This window comes from Phoxinus phoxinus (assembly GCF_949152265.1).
Source record: "Phoxinus phoxinus genome assembly, chromosome: 13".
NCBI classification, from domain to species: domain Eukaryota; kingdom Metazoa; phylum Chordata; class Actinopteri; order Cypriniformes; family Leuciscidae; genus Phoxinus; species Phoxinus phoxinus.
In genome coordinates, this window is record NC_136888.1 from 23,884,082 (window position 1) to 23,904,945 (window position 20,864).

The following is a 20,864-nucleotide window of genomic DNA, read 5'->3' on the forward strand; positions in this document are numbered from 1 at the left end:
GACATTTTCCCTGTCAGTCAGATCAGCACTGAGGATGTAATGGGCGTTGAGTTAATTGCTGAGTGAGCCACAGCTAGAGAAAGAGAGAGAGAGTGAGCGGGGTACTAAACTGAAAATTTCATTTTCTGTCATTTCTGCCAAGCCCCTAATCATTTATTCTCCTTTTTCGACCATGTTACTAAATCTCTTTCCCACTTATTACATAAATTGCAATTAGAAGTCATCATGACATGCTTCTGGGGGTCCTGACCTGTAATGGCTCCTGACACAGAGAAACCTTATTATCTGTCAAGAGGTGCTTTGGCATATGCCAGCGTTTCCTCGTTCTTTCTGTGTGACATGCTCCGATAATCTTTTGACTTCCTGTCTTCTGTAATTTAGACTTATTTAAGGAAGATTATTTTACAGGCTCATGAGTGGAATAATTTGAGTTCTTTTTGTCAAATAAGAAATTCGGTGTCATGAGGAGTTTACGAAGTCAAACAAGAATCGATGCACATGGAAAAGGTTATCCACCTGGAACAGAAGCAGCATGCGCGATGTTTGCGTCACCTTAACAAAATGCTTTGCCGCAGTCGATCCTCACGTTGTATTTTACAGAACCAACCACAAAGAAACATGCATGAGGTAATGAAGAAAAATGACTTGGTTTACACTAAAAATTTAAATTCTGTCATCATTCCAAACCTGTATGACATTCGTTCTTTTGTGGAACACAAAAGCCGATGTTTTTTTTTTTTCATACAATAAACATGTTCAGCATTGTTTTGGACCTGACTGATTTTAAATTTATGGACAAAACAGTCATAGGGCCCTATCTTGCACCCAGCGCAATTGACTTTGTACACCGACGCATGTATCATTCCTATTTTGCACCCGCGCACAGCGGACTTTTCCCTCCACAAACGCACGTTGGTAAATTAGGGAATGAACTTGCGCTCACGGGGGCGGTTCAGCGCAAAGAGGAGGCGTGTTCCGGCGCAAAACTTCCCTGGTGCTATTTTCCAGTTTTAGAAAGCAATTGAGCCACTGACCAGGAAAAAAACAGTCCAAAGACAGTTGCGCGTTGTGCGTTAGTGATATGGGGCCCTATCTTGCACCCAGCGCAATTGACTTTGAACACCGACGCATGTATCATTCCTATTTTGCACCCGCGCACAGCGGACTTTTCCCTCCACAGACGCACGTCGGTAAATTAGGGAATGAACTTGCGCTCGCGGGGGCGGTTCAGCGCAAAGAGGAGGCATGTTCCGGCGCAAAACTCCCCTGGTGCTATTTTCCAGTTTTAGAAAGCAATTCCGCCACTGACCAGGAAAAAAACAGTCTAAAGACAGTGGCGCGTTGCGCGTTAGTGATATGGTATTTTAAGGGCGCGTGCTTGGCCATAATGTGCGCGCATCCACTTTGATTCTTTAATATAAACAGACGCAGCAGTTTTCATTTTTGCAAATCATACATTATTACAAGGAAAAATATTAACACACGAGGGAAATCATTGTTGTGTCCGTGAAGATGTGAAAAAGATCTATCTAGATTTAAAAAAAAAAAAATCTAGATTAGGCTACATTTACCCAAAATATACGCCTGTTTAACCGAAGCTAATTTGGGTGGGTTTCTCCTATCATCCCCATTGTCACTTCTCTGTGTTTTACGGTCCTGACGAGAACGTTGATCTCCTCGGCTGTGAATCGCTCCTAGCGTGCGCTGGCAAATCCGCCGTTATAATAGCGATCCGCCGTGGAACAAGCGCGCCGACTCTTAAAGGGAATGTGAGAGGACGCTCTGATTGGTTTATTTCACGTTACGCCCAAACCACACCTATGAATAATGAAGCTACTTCAGACCAACCCCTTTTACATTTGCGCCAGGCGCAAGAGTCATTTATCGCGCCGGGAAAATAGCAACAGCGCCGGGATCCGCCCACAAAGTTACTTGCGCTTTGCGCTTTGACACTTGCGTTTCAGATCGTTAAAATAGGGCCCATGGTATTTTAAGGGCGCGTGCTTGGCCATAATGTAGCGTGTTAACGCGCATCCACTTTGATTCTCTAATAATTATAAACAGACGCAGCAGTTTTCATTTTTGCAAATCATACATTATTAAAAATAAAAATATTAACACACGAGGGAAATCATTGTTGTGTCCGTGAAGATGTGAAAAATATCTATCTAGATTTTTAAAAAAACATTTAGATTAGGCTACACATTTACCCAAATTATACGCCTGTTTAACCGAAGCTAATTTGAGTGGGCTTCTCCCATCATCCCCAATGTCACTTCTCTGTGTTTTACGGCCCTGACGAGAACGTCGGTCTCCTTGGCTGTGAACCGCTCCTGGCGTGCGCTGGCAAATTCGCCGTTATAATAGCGATCCGCCGTGGAACAAGCGCGTCTGCTCTTAAAGGGAATGTGAGAGGACGCTCTGATTGGTTTATTTCACGTTACGCCCAAACCACACCTATGAATAATGAAGCTACTTCAGACCAACCCCTTTTAGATTTGCGCCAGGCGCAAGAGGCATTTATCCCGCCGGGAAAATAGCAACAGCGCCGGGATCCGCCCACAAAGTTACTTGCGCTTTGCGCTTTGACACTTGCGTTTCAGATCGTTAAAATAGGGCCCATAAAGTTTTAGAATGGCATGAGGGTGAGTAAATGATAACAGAATTTTCTTTTTTTGGTGTGAAATCTAATCTGTTTAACTACATATAATAAATTACCTCTAGGGAAAAGTGTTGGTGTTCAGGTAGCTAGGCTATAGTTATTTAAAAAAGGACATGGATTTTTTTTTTATTGCAAAGTGATCATGATGAATCCGACAATGTGGACAGTACAGTTGACTTAGAAATTAGATTTACAGTGCGTTACCCATTCAAAACATTATATCTTAGGCAAAAAATGCTCCTGACGCCACAGTAGTCATTCATTTTTTTCTATAAAAAAACTACTTATGACAAACGGCCAACAATGTAGCTTCAAATAACACTTCCTGTTGTGAAACAAATGTTGCCACAATCAACACATCATTTGTTTGGGGAAATTTGTCTGCTCTCTGACAAAAGCGGGAGATCTGTGTGGGTCTAATTTGACCTAAAACAAGCAGTCCTGTTAGTGATCTCTCTAATTGAATCGAGTGATATTGGTGGCCTTCTGTATCGTACTACAGCAGTGATGAACACAGTTGCTCTATGCGTGGGAGGCGAGCATCAGCTGGCCTCTCTCCTAGCAACTACAAGTCCTTGAGCCCTTCTGTTTACAAAATGCCGGCACACACGGAGGTGCATGAACACAGTTGGCCCACTCAAGCCTGGTCTGAGTTATTTGGATCATAACAAGTTTCTATCTAAATAAAAGGCATTTAATCAGCCACTCAACTCTGTCTGGGAAAAAGCTACAACTGTGTGCCCTTACTAATTTGAACACTGTATACTATATACTTAATAATATTGTATTATATCTATACTTCCTGGCAGGTAAATGCTTGAATCTTATTGGTTGACGAACGGTGTGCAATTATTTTCAGGAAAACTCATGGCTAAAGTAGTTCTGCATTTCATGTCCCTTTGCCAAATGATTTCAATTATTTCAAAGGTCCTTACAGCCTAACAGAAAAATAACCAAAACCCACAATGACACTGACCAGGCAAATAAATATAGTAAACAATAGGATACAAACGACAAATTATTTCCATGTTTTTTGCCACAAAATTAAGTTTTTATTATGTACGGAAAGCATACTCTCTTTCTTCTGCTCTCTCTACCACTCAAACTCACACACGTACAGACACACACTCTCACAGAAACGTGTTGTCAGCGCTGCTTTGACGATTTTATCAGTAAAATAGTTTAGCAACTTAAAAGCTATTTCTTACTAACGGTGCTGTTCTTGATGCATATAAACTTACAGTTTTGGGATTAGTAGTGACGCAGCTCCCAAACACTGTTGAGAAACACGCACAGACTCAGGTCATTCAAAAAACGCTTAAAGGGATAGGTCACCCAAAATAGTTTCATTCTGTACTCACCCTCAATTTGTTCCAAACCTGTATGCTGAACACAAAAGATATTTTGAAGAATATGGGTAACCAGACAGTTGATGGGCCTCGATGACTTCAATAGTATGGAAAAAAATACTATGGAAGTCAATGGAGCGTGAATCAATAGGGAAATTTATTTTGAACGATAACTTAACCTTTAGAAACAGACCTACTGTAAGCTACGAGGTTGATAAACGATGATATCTGCTTCTTTATACGTCAGCCCGCATTAATTTAAGCTTATTTTTTAAATAACCATTTAACAGCGGAATTCCTGGTGAAAAACTACATTACCCATGATGCTGTTTACAATGCTTCATGGGATTGTATTTCTTTTCCTCATTAACTTTGTATTTTTGTCTGATTTTCAAAAAAATGTTTTGCTTCAAATCAAAGTTTGTAGTGTTGTGTTTCACCAGATGATTGGTTCATGGCTTATAACTCTTTAAAAAAGTATTTTTAAAATCCCTATGGGTAAAATGAATGGAAAAAAATACTTACGGGACCAGTGCCGCTGAAAAAGGGGGCTGGTGCTAATGCACTTTATAGCAGTGGTTCTCCACCAGGGGACCGGAGCTCACTAGGGGTCCTCAGCAAACATCCAGGGGGGCCGCAGAAATAAACAGAGCCCCTTAAAGGACATGGTGGTAGGAAAAAAAAATTGAGATGGAAGGAAAAATATTAAGTCAGTGCTTTTGCTTTTTCTCGCAAATGTTTGCGTTCCCAGATAAATGTTGCGTTAGCTTGCAAAATGTTTGCATTTCCACAAGAAACTTTGCACTCACTCGCAAACTTTTTGAGTTCTTTGCGAGCGAACCCAGGTAGTCAAGGGAACGCAAATGTTTTTGTGAGGGAATGCAGGGTTTTGCAAGCAAATGTAAAGTTTCTCAGGGGAAAACTAAACTTTTGCGAGAGAACACAAAAGCATTTAAATATTTTTTTCCCATCTCATATTTTTCCATCACCATGTCCCTTTAGAACAGGAGTACAAAACTCAGTTCCTGGAAGCCCAAAGCCCCCTGCTTTAGGGGCTCCGTTTATTTGTTCATTTTTATTTGTTTTATTACAACAGAAGTACCAGAGGTATACATCAGCTTAGCTAGGAGGGCCTTCAAATATTATCTCAGACAAAAGCCTTGGAAGCAAAAAGGTTGAAAACCACTGCTTTATAGGACAATATTATCATGGCAGGTTTAAAGTCAACATGACATTGTTTATAGGATTTCTTTTTTTTTTTTTTGTCATTTGTTTTATCATTTTTTAGTGGTGCTTGAGGGTGTTTTAGATTTTGTTTTATTCTATTCTGGATTTTTACATATTGATATTTTCTTTAAGTTTTAAACTTACACTGCAAAGCTAGAGTTTTGTGGTTGGTTTGTGGTTACAATGGCATTGCTAAGGTGTTCTGAGCTGTTCTAATGTGTTTTCTTAGTAAAGGTTTTGGCACTTGCTATGTACACACACACACACACACGGTTAAATGGTCCTGAACAATTTAGTCACACTTGTGCTTCTCGTGGTCAAAAATGACCGCATTGGAAATGAGAGATGAATTTCATCTAGTGAAATTTTTTGGTACTGCAGCCAAACACAATCTTACTGAAAGCTATTAAGATATCAAGATATCAAGCTCAAATTTGGAAAACAACTTGTTTAGATTTATGGCTTTGATTTTCTCGCAGTTTTAGAGTAACACGTGTTATTGAAAATAATAATAATAATTAATAGTATTTTGTGAATTTTAATGAACAATAAACAAAAGTCTGTAACTTTTTTTAAGTTCACTTTTTTTAAAACTTTTTTTACTCAAAAAAGTTGATCAAACTTAAGTCTGTGCTCTAAAGCATTCAACATTTACAAAAAGTGAATAAATGGATTATAACTGCAGCGTACATATAATTTATACCATAAAATCCACTGATAATACAAAATCTATAAAAAACAAAAACATTATAGAAATAAAATAGTACATTCATTTAATTGAAAAAAATAATTTTAAAAAATTGACCGCCACGCGAAGAGCACCAGATGGTTAAGAGATGCTGCAGTAGCAATCAAATAGCAACATGCACACACACAGACACACAAACAAGCACACACACATGTTGTGTTTTCATGTTTTATGGGGACTTTTCATAGACAATGTTTATACTGTACAAACTGTATATTCTATCCCCTTACAGTAACCCTAACCCTAAATCACAGAAAACTTTCTGCATTTTTATATTTGCAAAAAACATCGATAGTATGGTTTATAAGCTGTTTTCCTCATGAGGATCAAAAAATGTCCCAAGGACAAGGATTTCAGATAGTGCCATCATGTAGCGTTTATCCGGCCACAAAAACACACACAAAACAATCAAAAACTTTTGCAACCGAATAACAAGAGATTTTTTTTTCATAGAAAATGTATCAGGTTTTTTAAATTACAACTCGTAAAGTGGCATTAGCAACAGCTGTTAAATAAATAAGCGAAATAATATTCTTACACTGTTGGATATGCCCCATATGGTTTTGCGGAAGTATTTAGGAGGAAACTATGGTTACCATGGCAATTTTTTATTATCAGGGAACCGAGTCTATTCCATATGACCTGTAGACGAAAATAATCGCATCTATGTTTTAGAGCGGAAAGAATTAATCCATAGCACAGAAACTTTGACATTCACATCCCCGTTCGCCATTGCAGCATCATCTGAGCCTCCGTGATGAAGGAACCAGCGAGGAGGCGGTGTCTGATCAGAGCCCAACATTAAACATATCTGACGTCTATATCTCCATCATCATCGTCGCCTCTCAATGTCAAAATAACTCTTTGCATTTCTGTGCTATAGATTTTCCTTCAAATTCGCGGTTTCCGTCTGTTAACCCTCTGAACGTCTTTGGGGATCTGAAGTTTGCCTCAGTTTGCGCAACCGGTGTGTGAACTCGATCAAACAGCCCTATTTGATCGCTGTCCAGGGGAGACACCAGGGGATTCATATGAGCGTGCCTCCGGTGATCCGACCGCCGAGCCCCCTCCCGGGGTCGCAAGGCATTTCCTTCCAAATCCAGATCGGGTTGAGCCGGGAACCCGTCCTGCTGGATTCCGGCGAGTTCAGCCTGGCGCAGGTCCGAGAGATGGCATGCTCCATCGTAGACCAGAAGGTAACACTTTCCATTTTCCCTCATGTCTCATTCATTGCCCTTCCCGTAAAAACATCATAGATGTCATCCTAAATACTATTTGAAGAAAGGACTGTCTGGAGTTTAGAAATAACTTTTACTTGTTACTTGCACGTTTGTTGGAAATGGGGGGTTGTCGCGTATTTTCTTGCCAAACTCACAGAATTTTAAGTTTCGACGAACTTGAAAGCTTTATTTAAATATCGGTTTTTGTGTTGATATTAATATGATCTATAATGGGTTTTGTCCATTAATCTAGTCATTTAAAAGTCTGTTAGGCAGAACAGGCTTACAGATAACTTTCAAAATAGTCAATGAGAAAAAAATGATAGAAAATGGCAGTAAAATGAATTCTTGCCAGACTATGAGTTTACTTCATAACCTGAAGCAGCAGAAACACACTGGTTGTTCTGCATTGTATTTTCCATTGGCAGTGATGACGACATGGTGACGTTGGGTACTTATTGAACCAGTGAAGGGCTTGTACTAGCACACAGCAGAGTACTGCAGGCCTGTCTCTCCCACTGAAATACATTCTTTCAAAACTATTCAGTGGATTGTGTCCAGGAGATTTTTCCTTTGTTTGTTGATGTTTGGGATATCCTGTCACAGTACAAATTTATGTTACATTGAGTGAACATTAGGGCAAGTAAGGCATTATTTTGGTTCACCTGACAAGATGGTTGTATAAGTTGGCCTTGAACTTCATAATTAAACATTGCGTTTTAAGCACAACGTGAGAAATGATCAGATTAAATGAATAGAAATGGCTAAACAAAACATACCACCTGCATTGTTGTTATGGAGTTATGGAGTAGGCTACTGCTTTGACAAAATGACACTATAAATGTATAAATATGTGTAAATGGTGTACATTTAGCAATAGATTAAAACATATTCCGAGACTTTAAGACAAGAATACATATAAGACAAATATTTATAGTTGTGTGTCAATTTTTGATTTTCAGATTGGTCTACCAGATCTGTGAATTTTAACATGAAATTGAGCTCTTATCCCTGGTTTCACAGAGGGCTGGCTTAAGCTAATCCCAGACTAAAATGTATGTTTGAGCTGTTTTAACTGCAAGCAACTTGCCATTGTTTTGTCTCAAATGCACAGTAATGTTTTTCTTTATAAGGAAAGTTTATAAAAGCTACTTAAATGTCCTATTGAACTAAGGCCTAATCCTGGCTTAGTCTAAGCCCTCTCTGTGAAACCGGGCCTTAGGGTAACAGGAGTGAAAATAATATCCTTTACCTACCTACATTTTCTCCAAATCCATTTTTTTCTAGCAACACCCATGTCTAAGCAGCTCTTTTCCATCCTTTCCTTCTCCCAGTCAAACACAATGCATTTTTGATACACAAGAACTGAAGTGAAGTTTATGTGCAGTTTAATTACCCTCCTTTATGGTGTCAAGTGCATTTTGCATCTGGTTGCAGGCAAAGAAGTTATCTTGTGTATCATGAAGGCATCGGGTTTGAACTACGGTTCTCAGTGAATAACGATTTATATTTATTTTTTTCTTCACACAGAACTAACTGTGGCTTTAGAAGACTTGAATATAGCGTACAAGTCATGTGGACTTTGATTTGGTACCATCCACTCTTGGAAATGAGCATTCTGATAAAAAGGGTTTGTGGTTATGTTTTTTGTGTGTGTGTAATGACATGGAATGAAATGAAGGTGAAAGCCACACAAGACTACCTTTCTATGCAGTACAAGATCATGTGAACTCACAAGTGCTTACAGTAGTAATAAAGTTCAAGTCTTCTGTGTAGATTCACATTCTCAGAAATCGCATAACACAGCAGTCAGATTGTCACCACTCCTTAAAATGCACATAAGATGACATCTGCACAGTTATTAATATCTTTTGGCGAAAAGTGTTTTCTGTTTTGTAAGCACCTGTGCTGTGACACATCACCAGAATGATACTAGCTCCATAAATATTACGCATTTTGTGCATCTTACAAAGTTTGTGATGAGACGCGAGGTGTTGACAACAACATCATTTCCCACCATTATCAAACATTGGTTTCTTCCTGAATCTCTTTCTCTCCCTCGCGGCTTCCTAGTTTATTCTGTGACACAAAATGTGGAGGTTGCAGTCTGTGTTTTAAGACATACAGGTGTTAAAATACAGAGCAGTATTTTGATAAGCACAACAACAACAAGCATCATGTGATGCTTAACAAGAAACACCTTTTTTTTGTAGGGCTGACGTTGTCAGGATGAGTTTAGGAAAATCGAATTACTTGTTTAAATATATTTAGTAGAAAAAAAACGTGAATGAGAACAACAGATCTGCAACCTGGGTGCCTTCAACGCCTTGTACACGTTCTCTTGCTCTCTTGAGCATAATCACTCAAAGCATTTAACACTTTAAATAGTTCGATGTGAGATGTTGAATAAGTCTGTATGAGGTGAAGGTGACATTGTTGTGCAGACAGTCTCAAACAATGCTGTGCTTGTATTGTTTGGTTGTATGTGTTGGAATGTGTTAGTGGGATGGGGGGGGGTTGTTTCGTTTTTATCTACCTGCAGCACTGTGCTGTTGTACAGGTGTTCACATGGAAAAGAACACTTAAAAATAATTCAGACAACTCAGAGATGTCACACTTCACTTCTTTCTTTTATCTTACATTTAGGGCAAGTCTGATGTGTGACAACACGTGTGTGACAATATAATCCTATAACACTTGAACTGTTGAGTTTGTTCATATGTTCAATTCCCTGTCATATTATAGGCAGATTTTGTCTTTAATTGAATGGTGACATCATCAACATTTACTCATCCTCATGTTCTTCCAAACCTGCATGATTTTCTCTCTTCCGTGGAACACGATAGGAGACATTTGAATAATGTACTCAAATGTCTTTTCCATGTAATAACAATGAATGAGGAAGGATTGAAGCTTTCAAGCTTCAAGAAGGACACAAAAGCACCATAAAATTGTCATAAAATATTCTAAATGTAGTCCATGCAACTTTCGCGCTGTATTCCATTTGATAGCTTCAGACTTGGAGTCATTGAGTCAATGAGAACTTGGTCAAATTGTTTTTGTGAAATGGATCAAATGATTCAAAGAGATCTGACTCAAAAGAAAGATGCATTCATGAATCTGACATCAGCGCTTCTCTCTTTACTGTTATGCAGCAAGAAAAGCTACACCCTTAAAATTAAAGGTTCTTTATTGGTATCATCAGCTGCTTTTCTATCACCGGGCCAAACCATTCTCGGTGCTGAACCGCTCCATTCCATGGCGATCCGGTCCAGCCGGTACAAATATGGTTTCCTTTTCCTTTTCCAATAACATAACGCTTTAGAATGTAATACAAATGCGTCAGTCCTTGCCTTGGCAACGCAAGAGTTTACAGACAGAGATGCATATAGCGACTGCTTTATGGAGGATGATCAGATATTAATTTTTTATTTTATTATTAACTTTTCTTCGTGTTTTCTTTGCTAAAATAGCACGCTTGTCCAGGTACCAAGAAACTGGTAGCCAGGCAACAGACAAGTGACCTATCCTGAGTGGCGACGTCACTACACGCGTTCTACCAGCACGGTTGGCTAACCATACTGAGAATTCCAGCACGAATAATCGTGGCGTGCTGAACCAAGCTCTATAACGGGAACCCTTCCTTACCGTTCTTAGAACTGCTAGGCCCGACGGTGGAAAGGTGGCTATTGGTTACATGAATTACCTTTAACACTCCTGAAACCTTTCCATTGCACAAAATGTTCTTTATAGAGGAAAAGGTTCTGTAGAATGTAGATAAACTGTATATATTAATATATATTATTATTATTATTATTATTAAAGGGGTCCAATTGTGCTTTTTCAGTTTTTCAACTTTAGTTAGTCTGTAATGTTGCTGTTTGAGCATAAAAAAGATCTGTGAGGTTACAAAGCTCAAAGTCCACTTCAAAAGTGAGATATTTTATTTAAAAGAATACACTTTCCAAGAACTAAAACAAACAACTCGTTTGGACTACAACGCGTTTTTTCCCGGGCTTTGTGAAGTCATAATGTTACTCATTTAAATAATCCTTGCCCACAGAATACGCAAAAATTGAGCTGCATTAGAGAAGACAGTGTTGTTTCTATGCAAAGAAACACTGTTTTTTCCACTCTGTTTCCAAAATTCATTAGTTTTGAATTGACCTTTCTATAGCTGAATTTACACACTGTTCCTGAACTTTAGAACCCCAACATTTATCTGTGTGATGCACATTTTACAGAGAACAGCTTCTAGAACCACAGATTAATTAATCATGGCTTTGTGATTACTGTTCGATTACTGTTTATATTACCATAGTTTCCCTACAATTATCCTGATTAAATGGTTAATAACGCATCTAAAATTGATAAGAAAATTACAACAACAAAAAATACCACTCAGAAACTGAAAGTCCGTGCTTGAAATCTGTTCTGCACGATCCTCTTGTTTGTTAACATTCTTATGTCTGAATCAGACTTGAATTGGTTTGAAATTTTCCCCATCCTTAATATTTACACGAGCAGATGAAACTCGCGGTTATTGTAATGAGCGTGACATTTCCCGAACATGCCGTGCAAACCACATCACAGCACATTTCATATTTCGGAAGGAGTGGCTTCATCGAAACAGGAACTAAAGACGTATTAGAGCCAGACTGTGGAGAGATGTGCTGTAATAATGTAAATGTACAAAAAATCATGTGTTTTTTGGACCATCAAGCAAGTTCTCCCCAATAAAAAAATAAAGACTTAAAAAATGGCATAATAGGACCCCTTTAGTAACTATTCACTAAAAAGTTATTTGGAGAACCTAAAATAGTTCCTCTATGGCACTGCTGTGAAAACCACCTTTTTGGGGTTTGGCGAATGCCAAGATTTTCAGTTGATATTGACTAGTCTGGTCTGTCTGCTTAACTATTCATATAACTTTAGAAGACTTTGAATATAATACATGAGTATGGCTAATTTTGAACTTTTATGTTGCTTTTGGTAATTTTTCAATTTCTCACTTACTTACATTACATTGAATTTATTTTCAATAAAGTCAAACGTCTTTTGAACGACATGATGGAGAGTAATAATAATATCATTTAGCTCAACTTTTCCTTAATGGACAAGATGTTCCACACTTAAGTTGGCCTTGGACATCAACGTCAGTTACTACTTTGTTCATTTATCATCCGTGCCAGTGCTTTAATACTGCAGAGGACAACAAATGTCTTTTGAGCTGTAAGGATCAAGGATCATCCTTGGTCAGATCACAACAAGTCAAGAAAGGTTGAGCAAGACTGCTTGACCATGAAGCAACCTAAAGAGTATAATAGCATTTCTGTCATAATATAGTGTGCAAACCATTCTAACAAACTAATGTGATGGTTATGTGCTTGTCAGTGCTGATATTTATATAAATATAATCAGATCTATAGTTGAAGACATGCTTGTATTGTCATTTTATGAGCAGAACATGAGGATATTTACTGCATTGAAACTGTCTTCACAGCAGAGTCAGATGAAGGGGGGGGGGGGGGGGTATTTGGGATTGAGTGAAAATGTCTTTTTTTGCATTATTATTTTATTGTATTACTCAGTGATTCAGAATCACATTCTGGTAGATCTTCTATGGTTACTCAGAATTGTCTTTGATGAAATGACAGTCATTCAAACTTGGAATGGGAAAGACAAACTCTTATAAAAAACTATTTGAAAAAAATAAAAAAATAAATCACTCCGTACCTTTACCAAGAAATATACAACAAAATTGGCAACAAAGGGCATCAATATGACCTGATCTTAGGCAGAAATAAAAACTCTCTTTACCATCTCATCTTCTTTCTCACATTGACAAAAGTCCTTAGTGCTATCAAGGGCCTGCTTAATAGACTGTGAATCCATTAGTGCTCTGGATTATCAGGCTTAATTAAAGTGATAGCGCCTTTGTTTGAAGTTTGCACCTTTTTGCATTACCGCTCCTCAAAGTGTTCTTATTAATCAGCGGGGCTGCCGCACTCTTCACGCTAAGCGCTAACCGATCCATTGCTCAGTCCATAGCATAGACGCGCGTGGCTGGCAGATGAGCATAGCTGATGACGGCTGTGTGGAACAGCTACTTGTGTTTGACGAGTGATTTCATGTCAGCCTAATGCATCCATCACGGGTCTAAAACAAGTAAAAAAAAAAGATCCTTGTATTCGTGGAGCTAAGTTTAATGGAGTCTTTCTGCAAACGCGCATAAAAGACCTGAAGTGTATTTTGCACATTGTAACAATGAAATAGCCTCAAAAACTTTGATTTTAACGCAATTATACATTTACATTGCCTAAGACATTATATTTGAATTATCGATATTAGCTTATATGGTCATCTCGCCAGCACTGGTCTTTCTATGTGAGTCTTTCTAGTTGCTTGGCAACTGATTATGATTGCCTGTGAAGTACTTATCTGAGTGCCATTATGATGACGAGAGCCATGTGTGGTGGGGTCACGCACTCGCAAGCGCACACACACACACACTCCCACACTGGGGTAAGAGATGAGAGCTGCACATAGCCCATTGTTAAGCAGCTGTTTTGGAGAGTATTCAAAGAGCTTTCATTATCATGAGATACATGACGGTGTGCATGTGTGTACGCCTGTTTTTGAGGACCGTGGCTTCATAGCGTCTCATTCATCTTGTTTTTTTGTTTCAACAATGTGTAGCGGTACCGCAAAACACTCTTTGGTCTTTAAACCAGTCAGGTGGCTGAATGGATTCTTGCTGTCATATTATGATGTGGCTCTGGCGAAATAGTCATGAAATGTTTCCTGGGTAAGGTGGACCGATGGAGTTTCAGTTTTGCGCTTTCATTTAATAGCATTATTGAGATATGGATTCTCATGCCGTCCAACATGGAAATAAGAAGGAAAGTTAACAAAGATACTTGTTAATTGCTTAAACACATATTGCAGTAGCCTAATTGAAATTACTAAAAATATGTAGTGTTTGTCTCAGTGTCAATGCAGTTTACTGGGAGGTTACGTTGTTTTTACGGGTGTTCAGGCAGGATTGGAAAACACAATTATCTCTTTAGGATAACCAAGCACAAACATGGTCACATGTAGTGTTTGATTTTTTTTACATCCAGTCACTGAAAAAGCTCTCACAAAAAAGTACTTGAGTCACGCATGTACGAAGACTTCAGATGCAAAAGCCTTTAAGTGCCATCTGAAATTTTCTTCTAAAATGAGAGCATTTTTATCAGGCTTCGGTAATTTCACTTTAAATGACAATTAATAGGTAATTTTCATTGCCATTAAAGTTAAATAACTGAACATACAGTTATACAATGCATTTAATGCACCTCTTCAATGGTGAGCATGTTTTTAATTACTTAAACAGAATAGTGTATGTAAGTAACATTTCACTACATGTCAACTAACTCTCATTAGAGTATTAACATTAGTATGCTGTCTGCCTAATATCTGCTAACACTTTATTTTGATGCTCTCCCAACAGACATTCTACTGTACTGACTATAACTAACTTTGCATATACATGTCAGCTTATTCTACTAACACACTTAGTCTACTTATACTCAACAAATACTCTTAGGTGCAACGTATTGTCAAAAGAACATCAAAATAAAGTGTCATCTTTTTAAATTTAAATAAAAATGTTCCTGTTTGGGAATTTATATTATTTTTATTTTATATAATTTCCATTTTACTGTAATTGTTACATGACCAACCAACCCCATTAAAACTAATAATTGTATTCAGCAAGGATCAAAAGTGATAGACAAAATTTATTTTTTTAATAATAGACAAAGACAAAGGCATTTTTTCTTATATGTAATTGATTAATAAAACATGTACGAGAGCAGCACATGCGCCACTTTATAAATATAAACAGCTTTGATAATGTCCCTTAGGGGTCTCTACATGTTTAAACAAACTGAAATGAGTGCCAACTTCAATAAAAATGTCACTTTACTGCTTAAGACTTTAATTGTTCTTTAATCTCATATAAAACTACTGAAAGCGGTACAGTGATTGCAGAAGCACACGAAAGCTTGGCTTACGTATTGTTCCATGATTGTTGCACCTCATGCTGTGTGAGGGAGTCCAGTTCACCTTATCATAGGCAAAATATCGAAATTATAAAGTCAATTTAGAGGTGTACCACCCGCTAAGCCTGTCATGCTATTTTAATGATCTGCTGTAGCACCTCAAAGCCCAACAGAACTTGTGCTGTCTCCAGCCGAGTGCACTTTGCCAAGGGTTAGTTAGTGGGCATGTCTGCACTGAGGAAGAGAGCTGTAAAATACTCACTAATAAAGTGTGAACATACAGCTATTAAGGTGACAATGAGAATCTTAGCAGCCCTAAAAGAGAGCTGTAATTAGATACAGTGTGCAGTCTCATCTTGTCGCTCATCCAGATGATTCTCCACAGGATTAAGCACATGGAAATGTACAGTATGTGACAGTATGTACAGTAATCTAGACCTAAACATCTTACCTACAACCATCTCAATGTTTAGGGCTTGATTTAAAAAAAAAAAATCAATGATCAGTATCACTGTAAAAAAAATCGGTAACACTTTACAATAAGGTTCATTAGTTAACATTAGTTAACTACATTAGTTAACATTAACAAATAATGAACTGCACTTATAAAGCATTTATTCATCTTTGTTCATGTTAATTTCAACATTTACTAATACTTTATTAAAATCTTGTTAACATGAGTTAATGCACTGTGAACTAACATGAACAAACAATGAACAGCTTTATTCATATTAACTAACATTAACAAAGATTAATAAATACTGTAACAAATGTATCGCTCATTGTTAGTTCATGTTAGTTAATACATTAACTAATGTTTAATAAATGAACCTTATTGTAAAGTGTTACCAAAAAATCTGTTAAATTTACGATAAAATACTGGCAGCTGCGGTTGCCAGAAATTGACCGTATAAAATACGGTGGCAACATTTTAGGTTTTAGAGACTTAACTTAAAGGTGCTCTAAGCGATCTCGCGCGGTTTTTAGGCCAAAACATTTTTTTTTTTTTTCACATACCGCAAACATCTCCTCACTATCCGCTAGCTGCCTGTCCCCTGAACACACTGTAAAAAAACACGGTCTCTGCAGAGAGCCCAAGCTCCACAAACAGCAGCAAAACAAACTGAGCAATAAACAGAGCGACCCGCAGCACGAAACATAACAAACTGTTCCAGCCAATAACCGACAAGAATGATGTGGGGTGGGGTTTGGGGGGTTATTGCGTGGATGAGGAGGAGGGAGGGTCTAGCTAGCCTCCGTTTTGTTTGATAATAAATTCAAACATCAACAAGAGGTTACGCCAACCGAGATCGCTTAGAGAACCTTTAAAATTTACAGTAATAAACTGTATTTCATTATCTGATATAATGTTAATTTACCAACCTATTGAAGTATTAATATCTGTTTTGTACCATTGTAATACACTGACAACTAACAATCACAGCAGTGATTAGAGTCACATGATCAATCAAAGCTCATCACAAGCTGCTCTTCCACATAAAGTCAATACTAATTTATAGAAGCTGCACAGTGTCATTCACACAAACATTAAATACCTTCATGGTAACACACATGAAATTTTAAAAATGCAATAAACATTAATTTAACAACATTAAATGTAACATCAAACCCTATAACTGATTAGAAAAAAAAAACCTATGAAGAAACGGTTATTTCAACAAAAATACATCAAATGTGAAGTGTTACACAGGGAATTGTGGGAATGCCAATTTACGGTTTTCGCTGTAAATTATACAATGAGTTGTTCTTTCACTTTCAAAACTGTAAATTTAATGGTATTTTACAGTAAAAATACATTAAATGTAGATCTATCACAGTTATTTACCATATATAGTAAGGAATCTTTTTACTGTAGCATTTTTAAAATATTTTTTTTACAGGCATAGTTGGCATAGTTGACCCCAAAAAAAGAAAACTCTGTCATTACTTACTCCCCCTAATCTTGTTACAAACCTATATTTCTTCTGTGAAACATAAAATAAGATATTTCTGATATACAGTGAAATCACTTGGATCCAAAACAAAATATTGACTTCCATTGTATAGCCAAAATAACACTAACTTATATATATTATACATGCATGCATACATACATACATACATACATACACACACACACACATGTGTTCCTTTTATGTTCCACAGAAGAAAGAAAGTAATACAGGTTTGGATAAGTAAATGACAGAATTAATTTTTTGCACTCTCAGAAAAAAAGGTACAAAAGTGTTCACTGGGGTGGTACCCTTTCAAAAGGTACACCTTTGTACCTAAAGAGCGGAATCGAATATTAGTAAGGAACATATTGGTACCAAAAGTGTACATTACCTAAATGGTACATAGAATCTTTTCAAGAGTACCCTGACCGTCCCGGTGACAGCTTTTGTGGGTGAACTGTCTGAAATTTGCTTGAGATCTTAATACGATATGATACCTCATGTGATGAACCTTGTCTATAACATCTTGATCCAGCAGCCATGTCTTTGGGAGAACACCTGGTTGTTTCCTTGTGTGAACGTGTGTGTGTGTGTGTATACGGTGTATAAATAGAGGAGCAGTGCTCCAATAGTATTGATCAGTGGTTGTTACAGCACAGCCAGTAGCTACTAACCTGCAGACTACACATGGCTCGGGCAGACCAATTGACCGATGGTGGTTATGGTTCATGCTGTCTAGGCTCATTGACTGGCTCTCTGTGAAATCTAGTGTTTGGTGTTCTGGTAGATGTACAAAGCCATGTATTTTATTTGATAAAATACAGTGACACACAATCCTCCAGAAATCTGTTGATTTTGTGGTCAAGAAACATTTATTTTTATTATCAATGTTGAAAACATTTTTGCTGCTTAATATATTTGTGGAAACACTGATATCTTTTTTTCAGGATTCTTCAAAAGAACAGTATTTATTTTTGTAACAATGTAGTAGTTTGAATGGTAATGTTAATGTATAGTCTTTTTCACATTGCTGCTATACATTATTTAACTGAATGCACACTTTTGTTTCTTTGCACTAAATATGTGTAAAATTATTATTAATAATACATTTAAGTTAACACATTTGCTTTAAGGTAGCATGCATGATGTGTGGTGATGTGAGGAAGTATGACAGGAACTATAAGAGCTAACTGTGTAATAACATAAAGCATCTATAGATTAAAAAAAAGAAAAGAAAATACAACTATCCCTTAAATAACACAACTGTGTGCACAGTCCTCTATTGGTGCTTCAGTTACAGCCTTCTTAAATATTAAATAGCTACGAGTCTTCAGCCACATCTTTAAGACATGTTTTGGAAAGCATAATATTGCAAATGATATTTCTCAGTACAAAACGTTCTCCCTTCTGGCACGTTCATACAGTTTCTCACAGCAAACTGCACTGCCAAAGTTACAACAGTGTTAAGTTCATTACACTTCACCCAACCACTCTGAATTTACTTATGGTGAAACTAATGGAATAAATCAAGATGAAACTCTGAGAATCTCTCTAGAAGTGCCAGGAATTATTGTGACGAGTCAAATGGATGAAAACACCAATGATGAAATCAGTTACTGTGTAAAGAAAATGTAAAAAAATGTAACATGGTATTGCATCTGCTTACCATTTATATACGTATGTGTGCCAAATATGAGAGCATGTCAGCCAAAATTACTGAATCCCTTTTCCTTGAGGTGCAACGTTTGACTCACTCATGCTTTGAATGCACAAAATGGCTTGCAATATTACAAGGAAACAAACCACCCTGTTCTACTGACTTTGGCAGAGTGTGAACAGTTATTTCTCTTCTGCTCTTAGCCTCTTGGTTATTTATCATCCTCAAAACTGATTACAAGACGAAGGTCTGTGCGTCACGGGTGTCTGTTCTTCTACTGGCATGGATTTCGTAGCCTAATATAGTTAGACATCATCACCGCATATGCGCTACTGTGGTTGTTGTCATCTTTGTTGTTGATAACCCACATCTTTAGCCTGCAATCCTCCCTGCAATTTGTGCTTGTTTTGAAGCGAGGTGTCACATAAACCACCCTGATTTTGTATCAAGTTAATATTTTGTGTTGTTTTCCCTTCACTTCCCATACGTCTTCCATGATGGAACATGTGTGAGGCATGGTTCTGATGTCACAGGACCGCCCTCGTACATCCCAGTGTTTGCTTTAGCTCCATATATACCGTGTCGAATATGTCTACTTCCCAACAACCTCTTTATTTTTAACGTAAGAGAGAGCATGGCCATTTTTTACTTGAACGGGCTTCCATTGTCATCTACTCCTAGTTATTTTTCCATACAAAACAGCTTGTTATATTAGTATTTCTTTCTTATAATTTTATTGTATTTTTTGTTGCAACTCTAAACACACTGGTTTGTAGTGCAAATAGTTTTAACGTTTAGTGCACGTACTTAGTTATTTGCCAGTGAATCGAACGTTTCACAGATTAACAGAAAACAGCGTACTTACACTTTGCAAAATATGGTGGATATGCGGAAAACATATTATTTCCGAATTCAGAGTATTTATAAACCAGTAAGCAAAACGTACTTGGATGACCTACTGCTTTTGCAGAGATTATGAAGTGCGCATCCGATGGGACATTACATTCATACTATATAGAACATACATTTAAACAGTGGGCAAGCAAGTTCTTATCAGGTTTATTATAGTTAACTAAAACTAAAATCATAAAAAAATTAACCCTGGGTCATTCTAAACCCTGGTAAACGGAATCCTGGGTTATCTTTATTCACGTTTCACACTGCTCATACTATACCCGGGGTTAACAGTTAATCCTGGGTATTCATAAGCTGTCGTTTCACACTGCACGTTCCCAACGTCCTTATTTGCATATTTGATGTGTCACTGTTACTGACTGGACAAACACGGCACATAACCTGTTTACATAAAGATGCTAGCATTGCGCATCCTCATATTACACATTGTTGACTGTAATATCAAGTTTTTTTATAAAGCTAAGAATGAAACAGTCTTTTCTTCACTCCAATTGGCGTGAATATATAAGGTACGCGATTGGTTGTTGTTTGCTAACCATATCGTTTCACACTGTACACGTTTGGCACAACAATGCAGAGTTAACACCGCAAAAGCTCCAGAACAGGGTTTCAAAACCCCCGGATAAAAAGCGGTGCTAACCCCTCTTCTAAATTACAAGTGTGAAATGCTCCTACCCAGGGTCAAAAGCGGTGTTTAGAACGACGATAACCCAGGGTTAAGCGCAGTGTGAAAAGCCCTTATGCGATTTCGGGCATTTTGTGTGCATGCTAAGCTAACAGTAGGTCAATGCAAAGGTTAATTGATTGCAAACCATCTAACATATCCATATGCACATCCACCAAGATATGAAAATGTATTTCTACATGCTAAAGCTTAATTGTAATAGCTGTAATCCATTATGTATTTTATATGTAATATAATGCACGTATCACAATATGACAACAGGTTGATATCATTAGTTTGAGTAATTAAAGGGCTAAGGTTCTTTAGGATGTCAAAGCGTCGCTGAGAGGAAGGAACTGCGGTTTAGCGTTAAGAGCAGGGCATTGAGCCTGGTATGGCGTAGGCGAGAGGGGGTTGAC

At 37.5% G+C, this 20,864-nt stretch overlaps 1 protein-coding gene across 3 annotated transcripts in view; it reads left to right on the forward strand.

The window, feature by feature from the left end:
• prkd1 (protein kinase D1) overlaps positions 1–20,864 on the forward strand; it is a 58,348-nt gene that overhangs the window by 13,126 nt on the left and 24,358 nt on the right. For 2 of the 3 annotated variants that reach the window (XM_079633562.1, XM_079633563.1), the window contains exon 1: positions 6,682–7,182. The exons of the other annotated variant lie outside the window; for it this stretch is intronic. In XM_079633562.1, coding sequence (XP_079489688.1) covers positions 7,018–7,182 — 165 coding nt within the window. In that variant the 5' untranslated portion in view covers positions 6,682–7,017. Of the gene's footprint in view, positions 1–6,681; positions 7,183–20,864 lie in introns of those variants that run through there. 3 annotated transcript variants of the gene reach the window in all.